Source organism: Papio anubis, chromosome 9 (assembly GCF_008728515.1).
Source record: "Papio anubis isolate 15944 chromosome 9, Panubis1.0, whole genome shotgun sequence".
Taxonomy (NCBI): Eukaryota; Metazoa; Chordata; class Mammalia; order Primates; family Cercopithecidae; genus Papio; species Papio anubis.
This window is the reverse complement of record NC_044984.1, coordinates 5518103-5538696: the sequence shown is the minus strand read 5'-3', so window position 1 is coordinate 5538696 and position 20594 is coordinate 5518103. Positions and strand designations below refer to the sequence as shown.

Below are 20594 nucleotides of genomic sequence, written 5' to 3'. Positions count from 1 at the left end.
GCCCCATGCTAGAAAGTTTCAGGGATTATAACCTGACTCTTCAGGATTCCTTGGACATAGGCAAGGACCCTTGTCTTGACTCTGACCCTAGGAAGCACAGGCTCAGAGAATCTCTAAAACCTTACAAAGCAGTGGTGGCCTTGTAATTGTCTCAAGAAAGAGTTCGACTGCTCCCTAGCTGCAGCCCCTGGAACACACTGAGGCTCACAGGGGAGGAGCTGGAACTTGAACCCAGGTCCGACTCCAAAGCTCTAGCACTTTCCAACTCTGCCCACAGCTCTAGAAGGGGCTGCCAGAGGAGGAGGGGTGGTCACAGGCTGAAAGTCAGTCATAAGTAAATTTATCCTCTATGCCTAGATTATTCACGATCCAGTTCAGTTTGCTTCTGGGTAGTCATGCAACTCTTCTGTTACAAATAGTTAAAAAAATTCTTTGTGCCTAAAGACGAAACCACTTGCAAAAAGCAAAACAAAAACCAAAGCCAAAAAAAAAAAAAAAAAAAAAATTAAACCCTTGAACAACCCCAAACCCCAAAACAACAAATTGTGTTGCAAAGGAACTTCCAAAACTAAAATTGCCAGGGTCATTGTTATTGTTCCAGGACCACAACATTGGAGCAAATCATAATTCTAATTTTCCAAACAAATAGCACAGAATCTGATAGAGAGCTTGCTGGCCAGAGCTACACGGTATCATTTTCAGTGGAGGCCATAACAGTTCTTTTAATTCATTAACCCAACATTAAATGTACCAGAAGAGGGATATAACTGTGTTTATACACAACTCTGACATCATCTGATTTTAACAAGTTTACTAAAACGACAGTCATGGCCTTGACAATACTGAATGCAAAATACTGGTGTACACAGATTTTACAGAGTGACTCCTGAGAGCCAGATCACAAAACAAGTTTTAACAGATGGGAGAGGCCTGAGGGAAGGCAAGCACACTGATTTTATTGAGAAAAAAGCTTATATACTGTAGGGTTGCTGAAGTTTAATAAATAAAGGTCAACTTATAATATATAAAAACAATATAAACATTTATATGCTACATGCATATCATATAATTTAAAGTAATAATTTATATATGGGGAGAGATGCCAATTCATGTTCTTCCGATTTTTCTCGACAAGGCACACACACAGGACGTGTCTATCCGTATCCACCGCCAGCCCACGAGTTTATTGTTTTCTGAAGTCAGTGCTCGGACGTAGGTTTGGGACGTTTTGCACTGAGAGTTCCAGTGTTTATCATCAATGCCCCTGCAACCGTTTTTGACTGGCCTGGCTTCCTTACATCGCGTTTCATAAAAATATTGTTTGACGGGAGAGTTGCCCGTTTTGATCTCCCCCAGCACCGTGACCTGGTGTCCCCGAATGTCGATGGCCGATGACTTGTCGGTCACCCACAGACTCTCACTGTCACATACCGAGTACTCCCCTCGGTGACTCTTATGCTCCGCGTACCGTTTCCGCCGTGATGTTCTGTTCGCCACCACGGGGTTGCCCACGTAATCCTCCATGAGGTACAAGGGTGGGGGCTCCAAGGGGGTGCTGTCGCTCAGCAGGACCCGCGGTGAGTTGTAGCGTCTCTGTTGCCGCAGCAGTTCGGTATCCATTGCAATCACTGGCTGGAATTCTGACTTGGCGGGCTCTCCCCGCTCCGGCTCTCGGGGGGCCTCTGCTTTCGGCAGGGTGCTCTGGTAATTTTCCTTAACGTCCACCATCTGCTTGGAGAGCTTGTTTTTCAAAATATCTGCCTGGATCAGCTTAATAATCAGGGAATTGAGCGAGTCTTCTGGCAAACTCCTTTGATCCATGTTGTTACCTTGGATGCCACGGAGATAAGCGAGAAATATCACATAAAACAAGATGGACATCACCTTGTTCACCTGTAAGATCTGAAAGGGAAACACAGGTGTTAAGAGCAGGCCGTGGCAGCTGAGTCTATGTTATTCTGGCACCAGCTACCTAAGGCTGAGTATCCCTGTGGGGCCCGAGAGAGGATCCCGCCCCCCAGGTAAGCAACGCAACTCCCCTCTGGACATTCTGAAGAGGCAATTTCTTTCCCCCACCCCCAGGAAATACTGCAGAATGCACTCCAGGTCTGCTGACTCTGCTTTTTGCACGGGTTGTATTTACATTGGATGTCTGCTTTATCCTGCAGCCTCGACTTGTGGGTGGATGATGTCCTACCGCTTCTTTAAACATCCCTTGAGCCTGCAAAGATGCATGATTCACTCTAGTCTGGCAAAGCATGAAAACTTCAAACCTGAGAATTGTAAGCATGGAGTAACTTCCCTTCAGCAGTAGCAGTGGTGGCCTTGTAATTGTCTCAAGAAAGAGTTCGACTGCTCCCTAGCTGCAGCCCCGGGAACACACTGAGGCTGAGGACTGGTTCAGTGGCCCCCCATACTGCAGTGTCAGATGTGGGGTCATTCCTGGCCAGGTCGCAGCCGGAGCGGTCTGTTCTCCTGCCCTTGGAAATGAACATGTAGGGTCACTACCCACTCTGCGAGAGGGCCTGCATTCCAGGGTGCTCTGCCGAGCTTTCTGACAGACACACATCACCAACCGATTTGCTCCATCCCCAGGGACCCTCTCTGCAAAACAGAGCCCTGCCACAGCGCGACTTGCAGAAGACAGAGATGCAGAATAACCACCTCACATAAATGGGCTGGACTTGCCCAGAACAGAAGAGTTATTGTTGATTCACTTTCCTCCTTCAGATTTTTAACATTTCTGCTACAAAATGTTCCTGTTAGTGGTTATGCTCCTTCTAATTCTACTATTTCCTTGTTTAAACGGCATTTCAACCCATCGGCGCCCTCATTCTGTTGCCATAGTAGAAGGTTAACACCGGGCTCCTGAGGAGTCCTGGTGGAATTACAGTGCTGATCTCAAGATACCTTCATTGCTGGTCTCTCCCTCACTAGAGCAAAGAAAGCCCAGATCTTCCGAGGGTTAGCACTGGAAGGAGATGCTCCAGGTGGAGAGGGGCAGCTGAGCTAGTGATCCCCCGATTCCTCCACCTCCTTGAGATAATCACCCCTTAATTACCATCACCACCACCTCACCGCCTCCCAGGGTGTACATAATTTCCTATTTAAAGTTCTGTCTAAACATGGAAAATGAAAACTCTTCCCCTGGTTCACCTTTGGTATTTTTGGAAAGACTTCACTAAGTCCAGGGGGAAAATAGAGAGGAAATAAACAAAGCCAACACAAGAAACAGAAGAGCAGTCCTGCTAACCAACACCTATGTCTGAGCCCGCCAGTGCTCCCTCGCTCCCAGGACCCACAGAGAGCCTCTTCCCAGCTTGTCTGAAATACGGCTGGCTCGCTTGTCCCTAGAGGTCAGCAACAGTGACGCACTCTGCTCATACTGCCTCCTCTTGTCACTGTGATAAGGAGACCATCTTCTTTCCATGGGAACTAGTCTTGGGAACAGCTGACCCCTTCAAGGTCAAAGCCAAGAGAGGGATTCTAGCTTTACTGCTCACCCTTAGAGGAAAACGACTCTCAGGAATTGTACTATCCTAGGAAAACGGTTCCTCTACAGTGTAAGAAATCTCCCTCCTACTCTGCATACAAGTGACATTTTCTTCAATATTACAGGCCCAACAAAATGCAACTTGAACAATACAAAGAATATGGCATACAACTAGGATTACCTTCCCTACTCCCCCCAAAAAGAACAATACAGCTGCAATAAAATCATTTAGGACTGACAGTCTATTGAAAAACAATTTATTAAACCTCCCAAAAGCTCAGCCACTGTAAGCTAAGAATACACAGGGTATCTGCTCTTAAGGAAATAAATCAAGTATGGTTAGTGAGGGGAGGTCCCGGGTAGAATAAGAGTCAAGGTACAGATTAGTGAGGTAATGACCAGGGTGAGCTGAGAGGGAGAATGCTGGCTGATGCTGATGGATTGAGGAGGAAAAAGTAAGAGTCTTTATGGGTGGTGGCTGGAATAGGGAACCAAAGTTTATTAGAAGTAGACAAGCCATATAAAGAGGACATCTAGTCTTATTCCTTCATCTTATAGATGAGGAAAACCTAAATGCAGTTTAAAGAAGAGGAGAAACCCACAGGAAAGTGAGAGGGGGTTCTCTGCACTCCGGCCCTCACCTCCCTTTTCCATGTGATCATTGAGCTCACGGGCCCCTTGCTCCAACCCCATTCACTACTCACTGCTACTTGAATCACGACCCACGTGCACTGCCTCTCCTGTTGAAATTTCACCCATTTTTCAGTGCCTGGTTCCAAAGCTGACTTTTCTACAATGCTCCCCCAAGATCCCAACAGCAGCACCTGCCACCTCCTTGCAACCCCAGCCTGCTCTCCCAGTGGCTGACCATTTCATTCTTACTTGCCATGATACTTTGTAACAAGTAGTGGGAGTAAGTCATCTGCAGGTTGGTGTTTCTAAACTCTTTAGAAGCCTGTCTTAAAGCCCTGAAGACTTCCTGTGGACTCCATTTCAAGAATCTACTTTTAGCTTTTTTCGTAGAGAGCAAGTCCAAGAATGTTGCCACAGAACTCCCCAAAACACAGAGGTTTGCAGCTGGGAAGGACCCTAGACAATCCCCTCATTTATACAGATAAGGGAACAGAGACCTACACTGGTGGCGAAGTGAGCTGTCTAAGGACTGCTAAACAATGGCAGAGAGTGACAGGGGCATTTGGTTCGTAGGTTCAACAAAAGTCACATGGCTTGTGCACCATCAAAGTTATTGTGAAGGGTAAACAATGAAATCCACATGGAAGCACCTAGCATAGTATCAGGGACAGAGTAAGCACACTAGAAATGTTAGAGAACATGAACCTGAATGGCCTGTGGCCACGGGAGATGGTGCACCTCTGCCCTTGATGCACACGGGCGAGGGACCCAGCGTCTGGAGAGCTCCCTTCTCTACATCTGGCTCACAGCAATCTGTACCAACACGGTCCCAACAAGGCTTTCCCCCAGATGCCACAGTGCCCGAGTGCTTGGATCTCAGACCACTTACACTGGTTGTGGGAGAAGAAAGGAATATTATGAACTGGAAGCCCAGAGAACAGACAAATGATGAAAGCAAACATGGGCAAGGGAGAGGTGGCATTTCTGAATACGCTGGGGGCAAGAAGAGATGCATTCTGATCTCTGGTCACTTTTTGGCCACGAGTACCTTCATTTTTCACTCCATGTCTGGGGTGGGAGTCCCCCAGTGGGCCAGTTCTCTGGAGTGGGGAATGGAAACAGGAAGGCAGTGCTAGCTCCACCCAGGCAAGGCACAGCAGTGAGTTCTTCTATTTAGGGGGATGTCTATGCTCTTTCTCTAGGGGTCACTGTCATCTGCAGAGAACTTCATTTAAGCAATTGTCATATTGTGCTATTATTGTTGGTGTGTCTCCTCTTGGACGACAGGGACCGTGTCCTTTCCATCCACACATCCTTGACGCCCAGCACAGGGCTGGACACGCTGCGGAGTTTCGATGTCAATTTACTGAATGAACACCAGCTACGATATAGACCTACCCAAGGCAGCGCTTACTGGCTGGAGAGCCTGCATGGGCTTTTGCCAAGCCTGGTTTTGGAAGCCAATCAACTCTGCCATCTTTTCCCAAAGAAAATACAGGCCCTGGCTCTGAAGTCGGCCATGGTCCCCAGGCTCTTCTTGGCTATAATTAGAAAAAGACCTGTTAAAGACCTCAGTAAACCCCCTTTCTACACTCTCCCCGGTGCCCATTTCCCCTGCTCAGAGTTTTCCAAGATGCTGACCGACGTGCATGTGCGATTTTCCTCACTTAGAAACGCTTTCCCACATATGGTGTTTTCTCAGTCCCTGGAGCAACATTCCTACAAGGTTTCACCATCCCTCAAAATACTCAAAAGAGAGCAATTTCTGATTCCTCCTTTTTGGCTCCGTTAACAGCATCCACAGAGGGTTTGCGGGTATTCAAGAAGCAGCTGACATGGAAAAGGAAGCTGGGGTAGAGAATGGCACAGAATCTGGGGCCCCAGCAACCTGCGTCTGCCCTGTCACATGCAGAGACGGGGCTGCAGCCTTCAGGTTCCGATTCACCTCTCAGGACCAGCTTCCTTATACAAGAGCACCTCCCGACCGTGTACCTAAAGACCCCTCTTGCTGCCCATGTGTGGAGTAAATTTTTAGACTGCTTAGGGGTGAGATCATCCAGAATAAAAATGCAAAGTGCCAGGTACTGGCTTATAGAAATCTTAAATCCTGGTAACCACCATCCTGATGTAGGTGCTATCATATTTCTCATTTTGGATGAGGAAACCAAGGCAAAGAGGGGTTCCACAACTAGCTAACAAGCAGCAGAGCCAGGATTTGCACCTTCTGGCTCTAGAGCTCATGTTATTAATGATGACACTCTGCTGCCTCTCCGTCCATCCCTGCTCTCAAACATTCTAGAGAGTTTACTTCCAGAGGAAGCCCAAGCTCCAAGCCTGGAGCCAGGACGGCTGCTGTCAGCAGGCTGTGCCCTTCCCCAAGAAGCCTCAGCTCTAAGCAGAGTTTGCAGAGATTTGAGGCCATCACTCCTATGTCCTCCTCCCCATATTCCCTACGAAAGCACCCGCACAAAAGTAAACACAATCCAATTCCCTCCTGGGCCTGACGGTCTTCAGTGCAGCCCATCTGCAGGTCACCTGTGCCTGCAGAGGCCCTGTGTTGTAGTGGACAGAACACGGAGTGCACCATCTCACATCCAGGGTTTGAGACCAGCACGGAAAATCTGGGCGACTTACAAAGAAAGCAGAAAGGCTCTGTTTTAGCTTTCCTCAGAGAGGAGAAATGAGAGCAGAGGTGAAAGCAGTGTTTAATTTGCCAAATTTTTAATATGCAAATTCAAGAGATTTCATTATTTCTGGTATAACCATATCCTCTGGAGGCAAATTCATTCTCTGGCTGGGGTCAAAGAGGACGCTGGCCAGCTGTGTCCAGAAGGGTCTGACTCTGGAGAATTTCTTCGGCTACGACATGGTCTCTGACTAATGCTACGGGCTCAGGAGACATCCTGCCAGATAACCCTAATGTCTTGTTCAGGGACTGGAAAGGCAGAGAGGTGGGAAAGTGATAGATTTAAAGTAGCATGACAAAAGGGAAAGGAATGTGGTGGAAATATTAAACTAAGGCCATATATAAAAGACTAGCTATGCTTGTTCCCCAAATCTTAATTGCAAAATTAATTCACACTGGCTTTGTTCTGAACATAGGTCTTGAGGCCTCAAAATTAGTCAATGGGGCCACACGAAGATGTTCTGACCCATGGCAAAGCTGGGAGCTGGGAGAGAGAAAGCCTGGTGGAGCCTCCACTGGGGATTGGTCTGGTTTTGGTTAATCTCTTTATTAATGATCCGGAAGCAGGAGGGAGGAAAAAGTGGCAGATTAATTAAAATGCACAGATGACGCTCAAAGGGAAGGTGCTGCAGACACCAGTGAGGACAGGCCAATTAGGCTGAAGCACCCGTGGGGGTTGGCAACCTGGAAATAGCATGATTAGATTCAAACTAAAACATGTAGGTTAACTCACCGGGGGCACGGTGGATCCAAAACCAACAAGGGAGGGAAATTCTTGGAAGGGGATGAAGGGGGGGGAGCGACTTGGAATTGCTACAAGGAGTAAATGAGAAATGAGCTCACATGAATAAAGCTGTGTGGGTTTCCACGGCACCTTCTTCCCTGCTAGCTCTGCGTCCTCCACCTCATTCACTTCAGCACCTCTCAGGTAGTGGCAACCATGAAACTCCCTGTCTTATGGAGCACAAAAAAGACATAAATTGAGGAACAGAGCCAAGATCACAAAGCAGGCCAGAGATGGTCCCCAAAACCTGCTGACGCGCATGCTCTAAAGTCACGGAAAACCAGAAGCAATCAGGGAGCTAGAGGAGAAACAGCTACTCTCTCTGTTGGTAATTGGTGAGGCCTCATGAGACAATCTCTGAACTCTGAACAGGTCTGCATCTATGTAGTGTCAAACCAGGTGAGAGAAGGGGCAGATGTGGATTCCTATCCTGTTCTTTAAGATACCTAATTCTACTGTTGTTCCTCTCCTTAAAACTTAGTACTTAAAACTCAGGGCTCTGAAACTGACTAACACACATGGTCAATCCTCGGCCCAAGATCTGAAATAGGACAAGGCCCTCAGTTTTCAGGAGATGCTGGCTTCTCAGCAGAAATGAGACAAGACACACAGTCAACAGTGAAGGCATACTCTAGGATAAAATAAAATAAAACAGAGAACCTCAGAAGGTTGACTCGCCTCCCTAAGAAAGGAAGTAAGGAAACTGGTCCTTTTGAAGGCCGGAAAGTGAGGAACAGGGACCCCTGAACAGACAAGGAACCTATATCCCAAAAGAAAGCCAAGTGGACCGAGATGGAGGTAGGAAGCTGTGAGTTTCCTTTGCACAGCTGTCAGGAGAGGAATTTCACATTGTTTAAAGCATAGCCTCCTCTGGCCCCGGGCTGTGAAAGATGGAAGGCATGGCACACGTCAAAACAGTGTGCACCAGCCGCTCCAGGGAGGAAGGTACGACAGTTATTCCCCAGGCCAAGGAAGCCTCTGGCTTAGCCCCGTCTTGGCAAAGAGAGATCTTAAAGGAGCTTGGTATGCCGACACGAGCCCCAGGAAACTCAGGTTTACTTTATCCTTTGCATATCACAAACTCCCATGTCATGGAGGGTGGACTAAGAAGGATCTTCAGAGAAAATCTGAGTCAATCTGGCTACTAGCCATCATGGTGTTATCCTGCATTTAGTCATCTTTGTTTTGGTAATTCACACTCATCCACCACTGTGCATACAGGTGTGCATGCATGGGTTGATGGGCCTACACACACACACACACACACACACACACACACACACACACCCACCATATAACTACCTGAGGTGAGGATGGACTCTAGTTGAACTATTTTCAAAGTTTTGAATTTTGAAAAATTTGAAACTATTTTCAAATTATGGAATCATTTAATGTTCAGAAACATTTCAATTTTGGTATCATTTTCTGTGTCTGGATTACTCCAATCTGTAAGTGTGAAAACACACAAGGGGAAGTTGCTTCAGCCACATAGACAGCTGAAAGTGCAGCTGGCATTAAATAATAACTTTGGCCTCAGAGAATAGCTGCCCACGTCAACGTTTTTGTTTTAAATTTATGATTATGTTCAAGTTGAGTTTATGGTCAAGCGTACACGTTGTCTGCAAAATGCTATACAACAGTAAATGATACCATTACAAGGTAGGGGCTGCTGAGTAATTGATTTTCAATAATTATAATTAATAATAATGATGACAATGATGAAAGTATTTATCTTATCCACTCAGACAAGCATGAGTCTCCAAATGGCAGAAGAAATAAGTTGGCTTCCTCTTGAGGGTTGGAGGCCAAGGGAAATCCCAAAGCATCCCTTCCATTCAATTCTTACTCTTCCAAACCAAGACCACAGCTGGCTTGGCAATGGCCAAAACTTTTTTGTGTGCATCAACCATAGCAGCAAGTCCGCGATAAACTCAAACCATACTGGTTTGGCCCCCAGAGGACTTGGCTGCAGAAAGTGTGGTCAGATGGCAGGCTGACTCCTCTAGACTTGGCCATCAGGCCTGTGTCAAATATGGCCCCTCATGTCTCCCTGCTGCCACACAGCCAACTGCCTTTCACAAGGATGAGGAGTATTGACTGGTGGTCTGCAGCTGTATTGATTGCTGGTCTGGTCTGGATCCCTTGTCCGGAAAACCATGGTGTCCGAAGACTGTGACAGCTGGGACTGTCTTTTGCTTCTCCAGGTGTCTCTCCCCTCTGTTCCCTGTGACCGTCATCATGCTTCTGAGTACTTTTACAGACTAGGGAACTGAGGCAGAAGAAACATGTGTCTGGTGCTTTTCTGAGTCTCTTCTTACCCACTCATGTAGTGATGCGGGGATGTGCACACAGGAAGAAAACCAATCTTCCATCAAAACTGGAGTGTGTGATAGACACTTAACAAACACAATGACTCCAACCCAAAACACTCCAGTGACTCTTTCTGGGCAGCTGGGCAAGACTGAAAAACCAACCCAGAGCTTGTCCTCTGAAAGCAATTTTGGCACAAACACTCTGAACCCCAGGCTGTCTTTAATCACAGATGCAAGTCATAATAATCGCTTGTAAGAACAGCTCACATTTATTGAGCCTCACCATATGCTAGACTGTGCGGAACACTTCACAGGGATGATCTCAATTAATCCTTGTGGATACGATTATTATCCCCACTTTTCAGCCGAGGAAACTGAGGCTCAGAAGGATTAAGTACTTTTTCTCAAGGTGAGACATCAATTGAGAGACAGAGCCCGGGAACAGACCCCTGTCTCTGTGATCCCACAGGCCTAACTCTTAGCTGATATTGCAGAAGATCTCTCAATTCACTCCAACGTCTAAGGCACCCGCCACTTCATTGCAGTGAACTAGGTAGCAAGCAGCATGCTGGTATATTAATGTTTCTTTCTTTGTAGAGTAAGAGACATTCAAGACAGATCCTCTGAAACATAAAGGGGAAATTTCCAGTCTAAGGCTTGCCTCACCGATTCACAGTAACTGAACAGCATATGTATGTGATCTGGGGCTAGTGGAATCAGTTTTTTATGGTTTACTTTCTCCAAATGTAAAGTATTCCTTTCCTCTTCTCTTAGTCGATGGTAAAAAACAACCAGGAACCCAAAGATTCATTTTAAAAAAACGGCTGGAGCGTTGAAGGTGGGACAGATTTCTGATTCTTTTGTTTTCACAGATTGCAGCATATTTGTAGCTGATGATGAGAAACAAAATAATGTAGGCTCTTGGCACATCCCCTGTTTTGATCTGTTAATAAAAACCAACTCTGCCACGAATGAGCTTTGTGGCTAAGGGAGAATCACTGTGCATCTTGGGGGCTCAGTTCCTGAGCAGTGTTTCCTCACAGGGGTGCTACTTGGATTTTGAACAGGACAGTTTTTTTATTGTTCAGTTTTATCCCCCATGCATGCAACTCACGCCCACACCTACTAAATATCAGTCGTGACCCCAGTCATGGTGACAACTGAAAAAAAGGACTCACACCTTTCCAAATACCGTCCGCAGAGACCCCTCAGTTATGAATCATATAACATGATGCTGGGGTGTTAATTGTTCTATGATCACTGGCCCTTTTACAACGTAATCAATGTTAAGGAATCCTTCTGCTAAAACACCACACATGTGCCCATAAATAAATAATATTGCAAACAATTGCAAACAATTTCAATTTCAAAGAGTCCGTAAAAATCATCCTAGTGTCCCACAGATTTTAGGTTTAGAATTCCTGAACTAAAGTGTTTCAAAGGTTCTTTCTAGTTGACATACCCTATGCTTCTATTATCCTGTACCAGCCCTGAGTCATTTCTTCTCCAGACCAAATAGGGAAGAAATTATTACTATCAGCCGAATTTTCTGGTCCTCTTTGTTTCTCTGTGTCCCTGTGAAGCCAAGGTGCCAGCAACTGGCATCCAACTCTATTAGGATTGTGGTACAATGGAAAGGCTATGGGGGGAAAGTGACTTGCCCAAAAGCCAATCAATCAATCAATCAATCCATCAGTACAAGAGCCGGAACCAAGCCCAGCCCTCCAAATGACCAGCCCTACGCTGCTCATCCACATCCACACACAGAGTAGTCAGTGTATTTAAGGACACATGGAGGGAAGCCTGCCCACACCTATCAATAGGGCTTCCTGGGAGAGGCACAGGGGTCCCAGGTGAGCCTGTCCAACACAGCATGTCTGACACTATGTGTGAGAGGCCTGAGGCCCCAGCAGCCCTACTCAGCCCATGGAGGCAGCCCACGGAGGCAGACTCTTTCCCTTCTTCCTTTCACAAGTGTCTGTGTGACACCATCTATTGGCGTCCACCTTCCTTATGGACACCAGGAATCAGAGCATTTTCCTTTCTGTCCATAAACCTGCCATCACTCTGGGTGACTTCACCTCCAACCTGATGGCTTTTTCATTCCTTGGTCTCCCTGTTCCTGCACATCCTCAAGACCTGTGTTCTCCATGATGTTTGAAAAGGCAAATGCGATTCCTCGAAGACCTAAGCGATTCTTCAAAGACCCAAAAACAGAAATACCATTCGACCCAGCAATCTCATTACTGGGTATATACCCAAAGGACGATAAATCATTCTCTCATAAAGACACAGATGCACACATATGTTCACTGCAGCACTACTCACAATAGCGAAGACATAGAATCAACCTAAATGCCCATCAATAAGAGACTACAAGGTGTCATCTTGTAATGGCACCAAGGTCATTCCATTAAATTCGCTCAAAAGGGCCTGATTCAATACCTGGGTGAGGAATATACAGTGGATCTCTAGGATGATTACTGGGTTTGCCAACTACTTGGGGCTGGAACCCTGAAGAACATGGAAGTGCCCTGGCACTGCTGGTCTCCTGAAGGTGTGCGCCAGCAGAGGGTCTGCAAGCCCCGTGGGTCTGACTGCAAAGTGGCGAAGCAGAGAGGCGAAGCCACCCACTGCTCATGGAGACTTCAGGTAAGTAGGTGAGTGAGTGCTAGAGAGAGACAGGTAGAGACAGAGAGAGTCATAGGCAGACACAGAGAGAGACTGGGAGAGAGAGAGACAGATACAGCGATACAGAGACGGAGAGAGGCTGAGACAGAGAAAGAAAGAGACAGAGACTGAGGGAGAAGGAGACAGAGATGGAGGGACAGAGAACAAAGACAGAGACACAGAAAGGATAAAAAGAGAAAGAGACAGAGATATAGAGACTGAGAGAGATAAACAAAAGAGACATAAAGACAGAGAGAGACTGAGGCAGAGAAACAGAGATAGGGAGAGAGGGAGACAAAGATACAGAGCCAAGAGAGAGGGAGATAGAAACAGAGATGCAGGGAGACCGAAAAATAAAAACACACAGAGAGAAAGACAGAGGGAGAGACAGAGAGATAAAGAGAAAGGAGGAGAGATAGATACAGAGATTGAGAAAAAAAGGCGATACAGAGTGAGAAACAGACAGAGAGGGAGGCAGAGAGACAGAGAAGAGAGGACAGAGACAGGGAGTGAAGGAGACAGAGAGAGAGACAGTGAGTTGGGAGGAAGAGAGAGATACAGTGAAAAGGGGGGTCTCTTATTGAACAGGGGGTTTCAGCTGAGTCCAAGACTGTGGGCGGTGGCTCTTCTACCTGGTTGGGGAAAAGTGGAAAGGTGGCAGAGAAGGCCCCTCTGAAGCCGGCATTGCTGCGGGTCCAGAGGACATGTGCACTTCCATTCACATTAGCGATCACTCCACCCTGCCACCATCCCCAAAGCCAGTGACCTCCCTGCACTAACCTACATTTCTTTCTACTGCCAGGGAAGTCAACATGCGGGTGCTGTAGATGCAGCAGGTGGCCAAGTCCCAGCACCACGGGAAAGACGAAGGCACGGGCACTCAGTGTCACAGAGCACTTCCCAGCTCAGGAAGAGGTGCTCAGAACAGACCGTGATCACACAGGCCACCTGTGCCTCGTCCCAAGAGGGGTGGCAGTGCCTGGCACCCCGGCCAACACAGGCTGGGACAGGAGGGCTACAAGCAACAAGCCAGTACCCGTCTTGTGGGAAACAAGTCAAGCAGTGTGTGTGTGTGTGTGTGTGTGCGCGCGTGCGCACATGCAGGCACACATATACACGTCTATGCGTGTCTGTGTGTGTGTGTCGTATGTCTCTATGTGCGTAGTATCTGTGTATGACTGCAGATGTGTCTGTGTGTAGCATGTGTATGCGTGCATGTATGCCTGTGAAGTGTGTCTGTCTCTGCGTGTGTGTTGTGTGCATATCTGTATGTTGTGTGTGGTGTCTGTGTATGCCTGTGAGTGTGTCTGTGTGTTTGTCTCTGTGTGTGTGTGTTGTGTGCATATCTATATATTGTGTGTGGTGTCTGTGTAAGCCTGTGGGTGTGTCTGTGTGTTGTGTATATGTATGCATGTGTGATGTCCTGTGTATGTATGTGCTTGTGTGTGCATGTGTGTAGTATGCATGTGTGTGTCTGTATGCATCGGTGTATATGTCCAGGTGTGTGTCTCAGTGTATCGTGTGCATATGTGTGTGGTGTTATTCTGTGTGTGTGGTGTGTGTGTGGTGTTATTCTGCCTGTGTGGTGTATGTCAATACGTGTGTGTGCATGTGTGTATTCTGTGAGTATATCTGTGTGTCTGTGGTGTGTGTATGTGTGTGTATGTCTGTGTCTGTATGTGTGTGCGGTGTTATTCTGTGTGGTGCGTGTATGCATGTGTGTGTGCATATGTGTATTCTGTGAGTGGCTCTGTGTGTGTGCATGTGTGTCTGGTATTCTGGGTATCTGTGTGGTGTGACTGTGTGTGCATGGGCGTTATGTTATTGTGTGTGTGATTTATGTCTGTGTGCATGTGTGCATGTGTGTCGTGTTATTCTGTGTGTGTGTGTGGTGTATTTGCGTGTGTGGTGTTATTCTGTGTATGGTGTGTGTATGTCCGTGTGTGTGCATGTTTCCGGTGTTATTCTGCGTGTGTGGTGTGCGTATGTGTGTGCCTGTGTGTGTGGTGCTATTCTGTGTGTGTGTGTGTGTGAGGTGTGTGGATGTGCATGTGTGTGTGGTGTTGTGTGTGGTGAGTGTGCATGTGTGGTGTTATTCTGTGTGTGTGTGCATGTGTGCAGTGTTATTCTGTTTGTATGTGCATGTGTGAGGTGTTATTCCTGTGTGTGTCTGTGCTGCGTGTATGTCTGTGCATGTGTGCATGTGGGTGTGGTGTTATTCTGTGTGCCTCTGTTTGGTGTGTGTGTCTGCATGTGTATGTACATGTGTGCGTGGTGTGCTGGGCGAGGGATGCTGAGAAGGGGAGACGCCAAAAAGCTGAAGGGATCAAGAGCCTGCATCTACTCCCAGCCTCCCCTTTGGCCACTGTGAGTCCCTGGACAAGTCTGTTTTTCAGTCCCAGCCCGGCATCAAATTGCTTCTCTAGCAAGGGCAGGAACCGGAGTAAATCATCCGGAGACCATCCCGGTGTTAGCAGCCTGCTGTCGTCCACAGGGGTCTAAAGCCAGGCAGGGCTCTCGCTCTCTGCGTCCCTTTCAACACAGAGGAGCGAGTTGGCGCTGTGGGTCCTCCTTACCCACCGCCCACACCCCCAGTGTGATGCACGTGGAGTCAGGCACAGGGCTCCAGTGGCCTTCCTGGGTCCCCATGAACTGGAAACATATGAGGACAGGCAGGGGAGAAGCCCTGAGATGGAAGGAGAAACTCTGGGTCAAGTTTGCATTTCTCATTATTTCTCCAACCCTTCTCAAATTCCTTTTGTTTAGAAACCTCCTTGAGTTTCTGAAGGCTTCCCCCTCCCCCACCCCACCCCCTGAAAATCTCTAGGAGCTCCTCCAGCCTGTAACCCTTCCGGATAACACGTTCCATATGTCGGTCACTCTTGGCATGAAACGTTTGCACTCACTTTTCTGGTCACCTCCTCCGTGGTCTCCCCACATTGCCTCTCCCCAGAGTGACCCCACCAACCTCCTCTGTAGCCCTCTGTTCAAGAAGCAGGGACTGGGATCAGGTTGGAGGGTCCTTTGGTCTCCCTCCCTGGTCAACTCCCATGCAATATTCCTGCAGGTTCGCCTCCCGAGTGCCCCAGAGTGCTCCTGCCTTTGCTCCAGCCCGCCCGCCGCCAACAGCTGCAGGGAGACCCTCCTTTAAGCACTGGGGCTAATTGAGCAGGGCTCTGACTGAGCTTGCCACATTATTTGCTTAGAGCAAGCTTTTACAGCAAGGCAACACAGCGTTCTATTGTCTTCCTTTCCCACCCAGCTCCCCCTCCTGCCGAGGCTACCCACTGTGGTAAATAAAGGCCGGTGGGATTTTTTTTCCACCCTAACTTCCAATGCTCCCTTTGCGAATGCAAATGCAAACAGACATTCTAGCCTTCCTTGCTTGACCCTCGCCCCAGGCGCCACCCCCTCCACCCTCCTGATGCATCTTTTGATGACTGAATTTGATGCTGGAAAACCACACAGAGCACAACCCCATGCAAGGTTTTGTGGGTTTCCCGAAAGAGGAAAAAGGTGGCGTTCAACAGCTCTGGAGGGGCTGCACAGGAAGCGATGAAGATGACTTTGAATAGATCAAGGAAGCCTGAGAGCTGCTACAGTTCTTCTTCCTTGAGAGCACAGGAGTCCTTAAAGGCCTCAGACTCCCAGGAATGCTCTGGGGATCAAACAGAGGCCGCCTTGAAACAGGTAGTGAGGCAAGCCCACAGCCTAACACTGGAGTTAGGAACAAGTGGGAAAACGTGAGGCCTAGAGACCAGCCTGAGAGCATCAAGGCTTTCAAAACAGACACAGAGAGCCCTGTCCAGGACATACATGGCTGAGCCATCAGCTATCTTGAAGGACGGAAGGATGAGAGATTGAACACCTAATCTGTGCCAAGGACTGAAATTTAAAACTTACATCTCCAGCTTTTTGGGGAGAGATGGAGTTAGGAAAACTATAAAGAGAGGATTTTGCTATGTTAAAGCCAGGAAATCCAGGGCATAGAGTAGGTGAGGGTTGGGCTCAAAGTTGTTACTGCTAGATGTAAAACTACAAGCAGAATCTCTGCTTCCCGACTCCTGATCCCACAGTCTTCCTAACGGATAGCCTTCTCTATTTTCCAAGTCCTAGAGCCCAGCAGGGTGGGCCACATGCCTGTGATCACCAAGTAAGTGGAGTTCCTTCATCCGGCTATAAACCTAAGGGAGAGCCCTCATATCTACAAAATGCAGACCACGCTTGATCAGCATCTGTTAGATACTCTAACAGTATCTGTGATGCACCGGTTTACACAACATAGATCGTTTCCAAAGTGGAACCACCTCTGGCTGCAACAATGTCCTCTTGACTAGGGAGACGGACGGATCCATTACTGGCCCAAGTTCTGCATCCACTTCTTTCTAATTCTAACCAGAGGGAAGCTTCACCAGCCTCACCCGCTATCTCCTCTCTCCGGCAAATCTTGGCTCTATTTAGCCTATAGATGGATTGTGTTCTGGAGATGAAACAAGTGAGGCAAAATTGTATCTAAAACAATCCTCTTTCAACAAGACTGGTATTAAGAAAATGACAATAACGAAGGAAAATATATTTGATGATGAGTTTGGATGACGCACGAGGGCTCATGGGACAACTGAAGGAATGTAATTGAGGTCTCTGACTTCAGAAGCTCCGAGTGTTCTGATGGGCTTGGCAAGGAACCCTGCAATTGGCACAAAGGAATGGATTAACACGGAGGATCCATTGGAATCCATTCTGCAGAAATGTGCCCTGACATTGTGCTGGGCATATACAGTAGGGGACAACGAGGACCTGATGAGCTGAAATAGAAAGAGATTAGAGCCCTCCTAAGAGGCAACAGACGAGCTCCTCTGCAAAATGTTAGAGTCGTTTATTTGGAGATTTATTTCAATTTGCTACTAACAATGCTGTAATGTTTCTAGACGTGCAGTCTAAACGGCCACATTCAAACCGGGTTTAATAGAGGAAACTCCAAAAAGTTCCTTCAAGACCTGAGGGTCTGTGATCCTAAGCTGGTGTTGAAAAGGCTAAATGCTGCCCCACAGGGAGGCCTGTCGGGCCACAGGCCTGTGTAAGCCACGAGTGACCCTCACCACAATGGAAGTGAGTCACATGGCTGCTGGGGCGGGGATCCCTGCCGACTGTAGTCAGACGGAAGGGTCTGGACATTCTTTTTATGCTGGCAATGGTTCAGAATGTGAAACTTTTGATCCTACAACATGATACATTTTAATTCCTCCTGGTGATGTTAATAATGCAGTTGGGGGATGCCACACGAACAGAATTTACAACGCACGGACGCTTCCAAGCACAAGGAGGAAGTAATAACTGTAGTCTTGCAGGTGGGCCTCAGTTTGCCTCTATTTAGGCTTCTGAAAATCGTGGAAGGCAAATCAATTTTTGTGAATTGAATTGCATTTGAAAGATACTAGGAGGGTTTGCAATGAAAAGATCTTATTGTGGATTCCTATGGAAAGCAGTAAATAGCCACTTTTCAATTAAAAACACATCTGATAGAAGGCTAGTTTTAGCTTAAAGCACAGTAAACCTTTAAATGTATAGCAACTATGGTGTAAATAGATTCCCATTTTATGATGAACACATGTGCTTTGAGACTAAAGCAGTCACCAAGGGAGTAAGGCTTACTCTTCCATTCGCTCTTCCAGTATTTGCGTGTCCTGTTAATGTGCAGTATGTCCTACAGCTAATGCCCCAGAAAGCGAGAAATGTGGAATAAGAAGCCGGAGAATGTCTCTGCTGGAAGTTCCCATTTTTGCCCTCCCGTGTCCTAAACAACAGCATCCTAAATTCTCATTATATGTGATACTTCCGTCTTCTCAAGCATCCTAAGAAAGAAAGAAATGGAGGGAAGAGAGGCAAGCAGAAATCACACACTCCTGAAGGCTCACGAATAATTATAGCATCAATAGTGATGATAACTACCTCTGTCAGTACTTACTCTCCGGCAAGAACTGTGCTGAGGACCCTGCAATCACAACCCGACTTCATTCTACCATAACCCTGTGAGGCAGATCCTGCAGTTCACAACTTACCTGAACCCTGCATATCACCTCACACCCTCTGTAAGATCTGAGCGAACATCCAATGATGAAACCTGGTAATATTTCCACTGCAAAATTATATTCACCGAAGTGAAACCAAGACCAGCTCAATTCAGGTTAGGCTTTACAGCCAAATGAATTTGCTGTCACTTTAAGAAATGACTCTGGGTTTTCAGGGCTTTTTGGGTTTTATTTTATTTTATTTTTTTTTTGAGACTGAGTCTGGCTCTGTGGCCCAGGCTGGAGTGCAGTGGCCGGATCTCAGCTCACTGCAAGCTCCGCCTCCCAGGTTTACGCCATTCTCCTGCCTCAGCCTCCGGAGTAGCTGGGACCACAGGCGCCCGCCACCTCGCCCGGCTAGTTTTTTTTTGTATTTTTTAGTAGAGACGGGGTTTCACCGTGTTAGCCAGGATGGTCTCGATCTCCTGACCTTGTGATCCGCCCGTCTCAGCCTCCCAAAGTGCTGGGATTACAGGCTTGAGCCACCGCGCCCGGCTTTTTTTGGGTTTTAGAATTATAAAGAAGAGACTGGGGATGTGTATTATTCTATTTCGTAAATAAGGGTAGCCTGCTTGAGATCACACCATGGCAATACTATAGCTCAGCTTAGCAGAGCTGGAGCTGGGATTCAAACCCAGGCATGTCTGATTCTAAAACCCATGTTTTCAAACACTAGGGCCATGCTGCTCATATTCCCCGCCCCGGGGAAACTAGAGAATAAAAACTCTCCACAGTGGTTTTCTGAGAAGGCCCAATTAAACCGTGATTACATACACCCTTTTTTATGTTTATTTTTTCCTTAAATAATTTTTCCTAGAGAGATGATTTTTCCTTATTATAAAAGTAATATGATGAACTTGTTGAAGAAAAATTTAAAAATACAAAAATATATCGTCTATCGGCTCCCACAGGTATCATTATGGAATATTTGTGCCCAACCTTTTAAAAATACATCAAAAATTTCTATGCATTATAGTCAAGATGGTTTAATATACATCATTCTGGAACTTTCTTATTTCACTTACTGTTACAATCTAGGCTTTCTCCCCTTGTATTACAATTCTACCTAAACAAAATCCTGATGGCCACATAATATTCCATCACATTCCTTTGCCATAATTTACTGGATGACACCCCCTTGTTGGACATTTACTATGTTGAATCCTCTGCTCCCATAAACGATGCTGCAATAAGTAGCTCCATGTGCAAAGCTTACTATGGGTGTGCTATTCTCATGGTCCACCACTCCAGCCACTTCCTTACGCTCTGGCCACATCTGCCCTGTGCAGCCCCAACCTCAGATCAGTTTATACATCTATTCTCCCAGCAGACACGCAGGCTGCTAAAGACGGGGAAACGTGGCCTATGAACTATTTGGTGCCCAGCAAATTGATGTTCTCAAGGGCTGTCTGCTCAGCCCTTACTGTAGATCAACAATTGGCTCTTTTTCTCATTTTAGGTCTTCCCTCCCCTCACAGCAGCTCCCATCTCCTCAAGCCTCTTGGAACATCATACAGAGAATCCTGCCTCCTGCTGCACAGAGTCCTTCAGGTAGGAGCTCCCTCAGCTGTCTGACTCCACCTGCAAATCTCCTTAGATGTATTCTCTTAAGGTGACCAGATACTTTATCACCTAAACTTTCGAAAGTGAAAAGGGGTGTAAGCAATAATTTTGCACGGTAGGACTGCCCTGGGTCAACCAGGAAGTGCGATTGCTGTGAGTATAACCAAAATTTTCTCTGAGTGGCAGGGCCGACCCTATCATACCCGCTCTCTAGCAGGCCCTGTACTAACACTCTGGGCCCCACGCCCATTTCCTCAGAAGCCTTCTTCCATCAGGGCCTCCATCCCAGATGTATTTTCTCTTTCTTTTATTTTATTTTGTTTTTCTTTTCTTATCTTTTTTCCTTTTCTTTCTTTCTTTCTCTCTTTCTCTTTCTTTTCTTTTT

General features: G+C 46.9%; 1 protein-coding gene across 3 annotated transcripts in view; it reads right to left on the bottom strand.

Moving 5' to 3' along the window:
• Positions 1–796: 796 nt before the first annotated feature.
• NTF3 (neurotrophin 3) overlaps positions 797–20594 on the bottom strand; it is a 63618-nt gene continuing 43820 nt past the window's right edge. Inside the window, exons 2-4 of one of the 3 annotated variants that reach the window (XM_009180021.2) lie at positions 7656–7766; positions 5525–5667; positions 797–1902 (exon numbers count right to left, since the gene is read on the bottom strand). In XM_009180021.2, coding sequence (XP_009178285.1) covers positions 1108–1881 — 774 coding nt within the window. In that variant the 5' untranslated portion in view covers positions 1882–1902; positions 5525–5667; positions 7656–7766 and the 3' untranslated portion in view covers positions 797–1107. The remainder of the gene's footprint in view (positions 1903–5524; positions 5668–7655; positions 7767–20594) is intronic. The other 2 variants (XM_009180022.2, XM_017945593.2) reach the window with 2 other exon arrangements.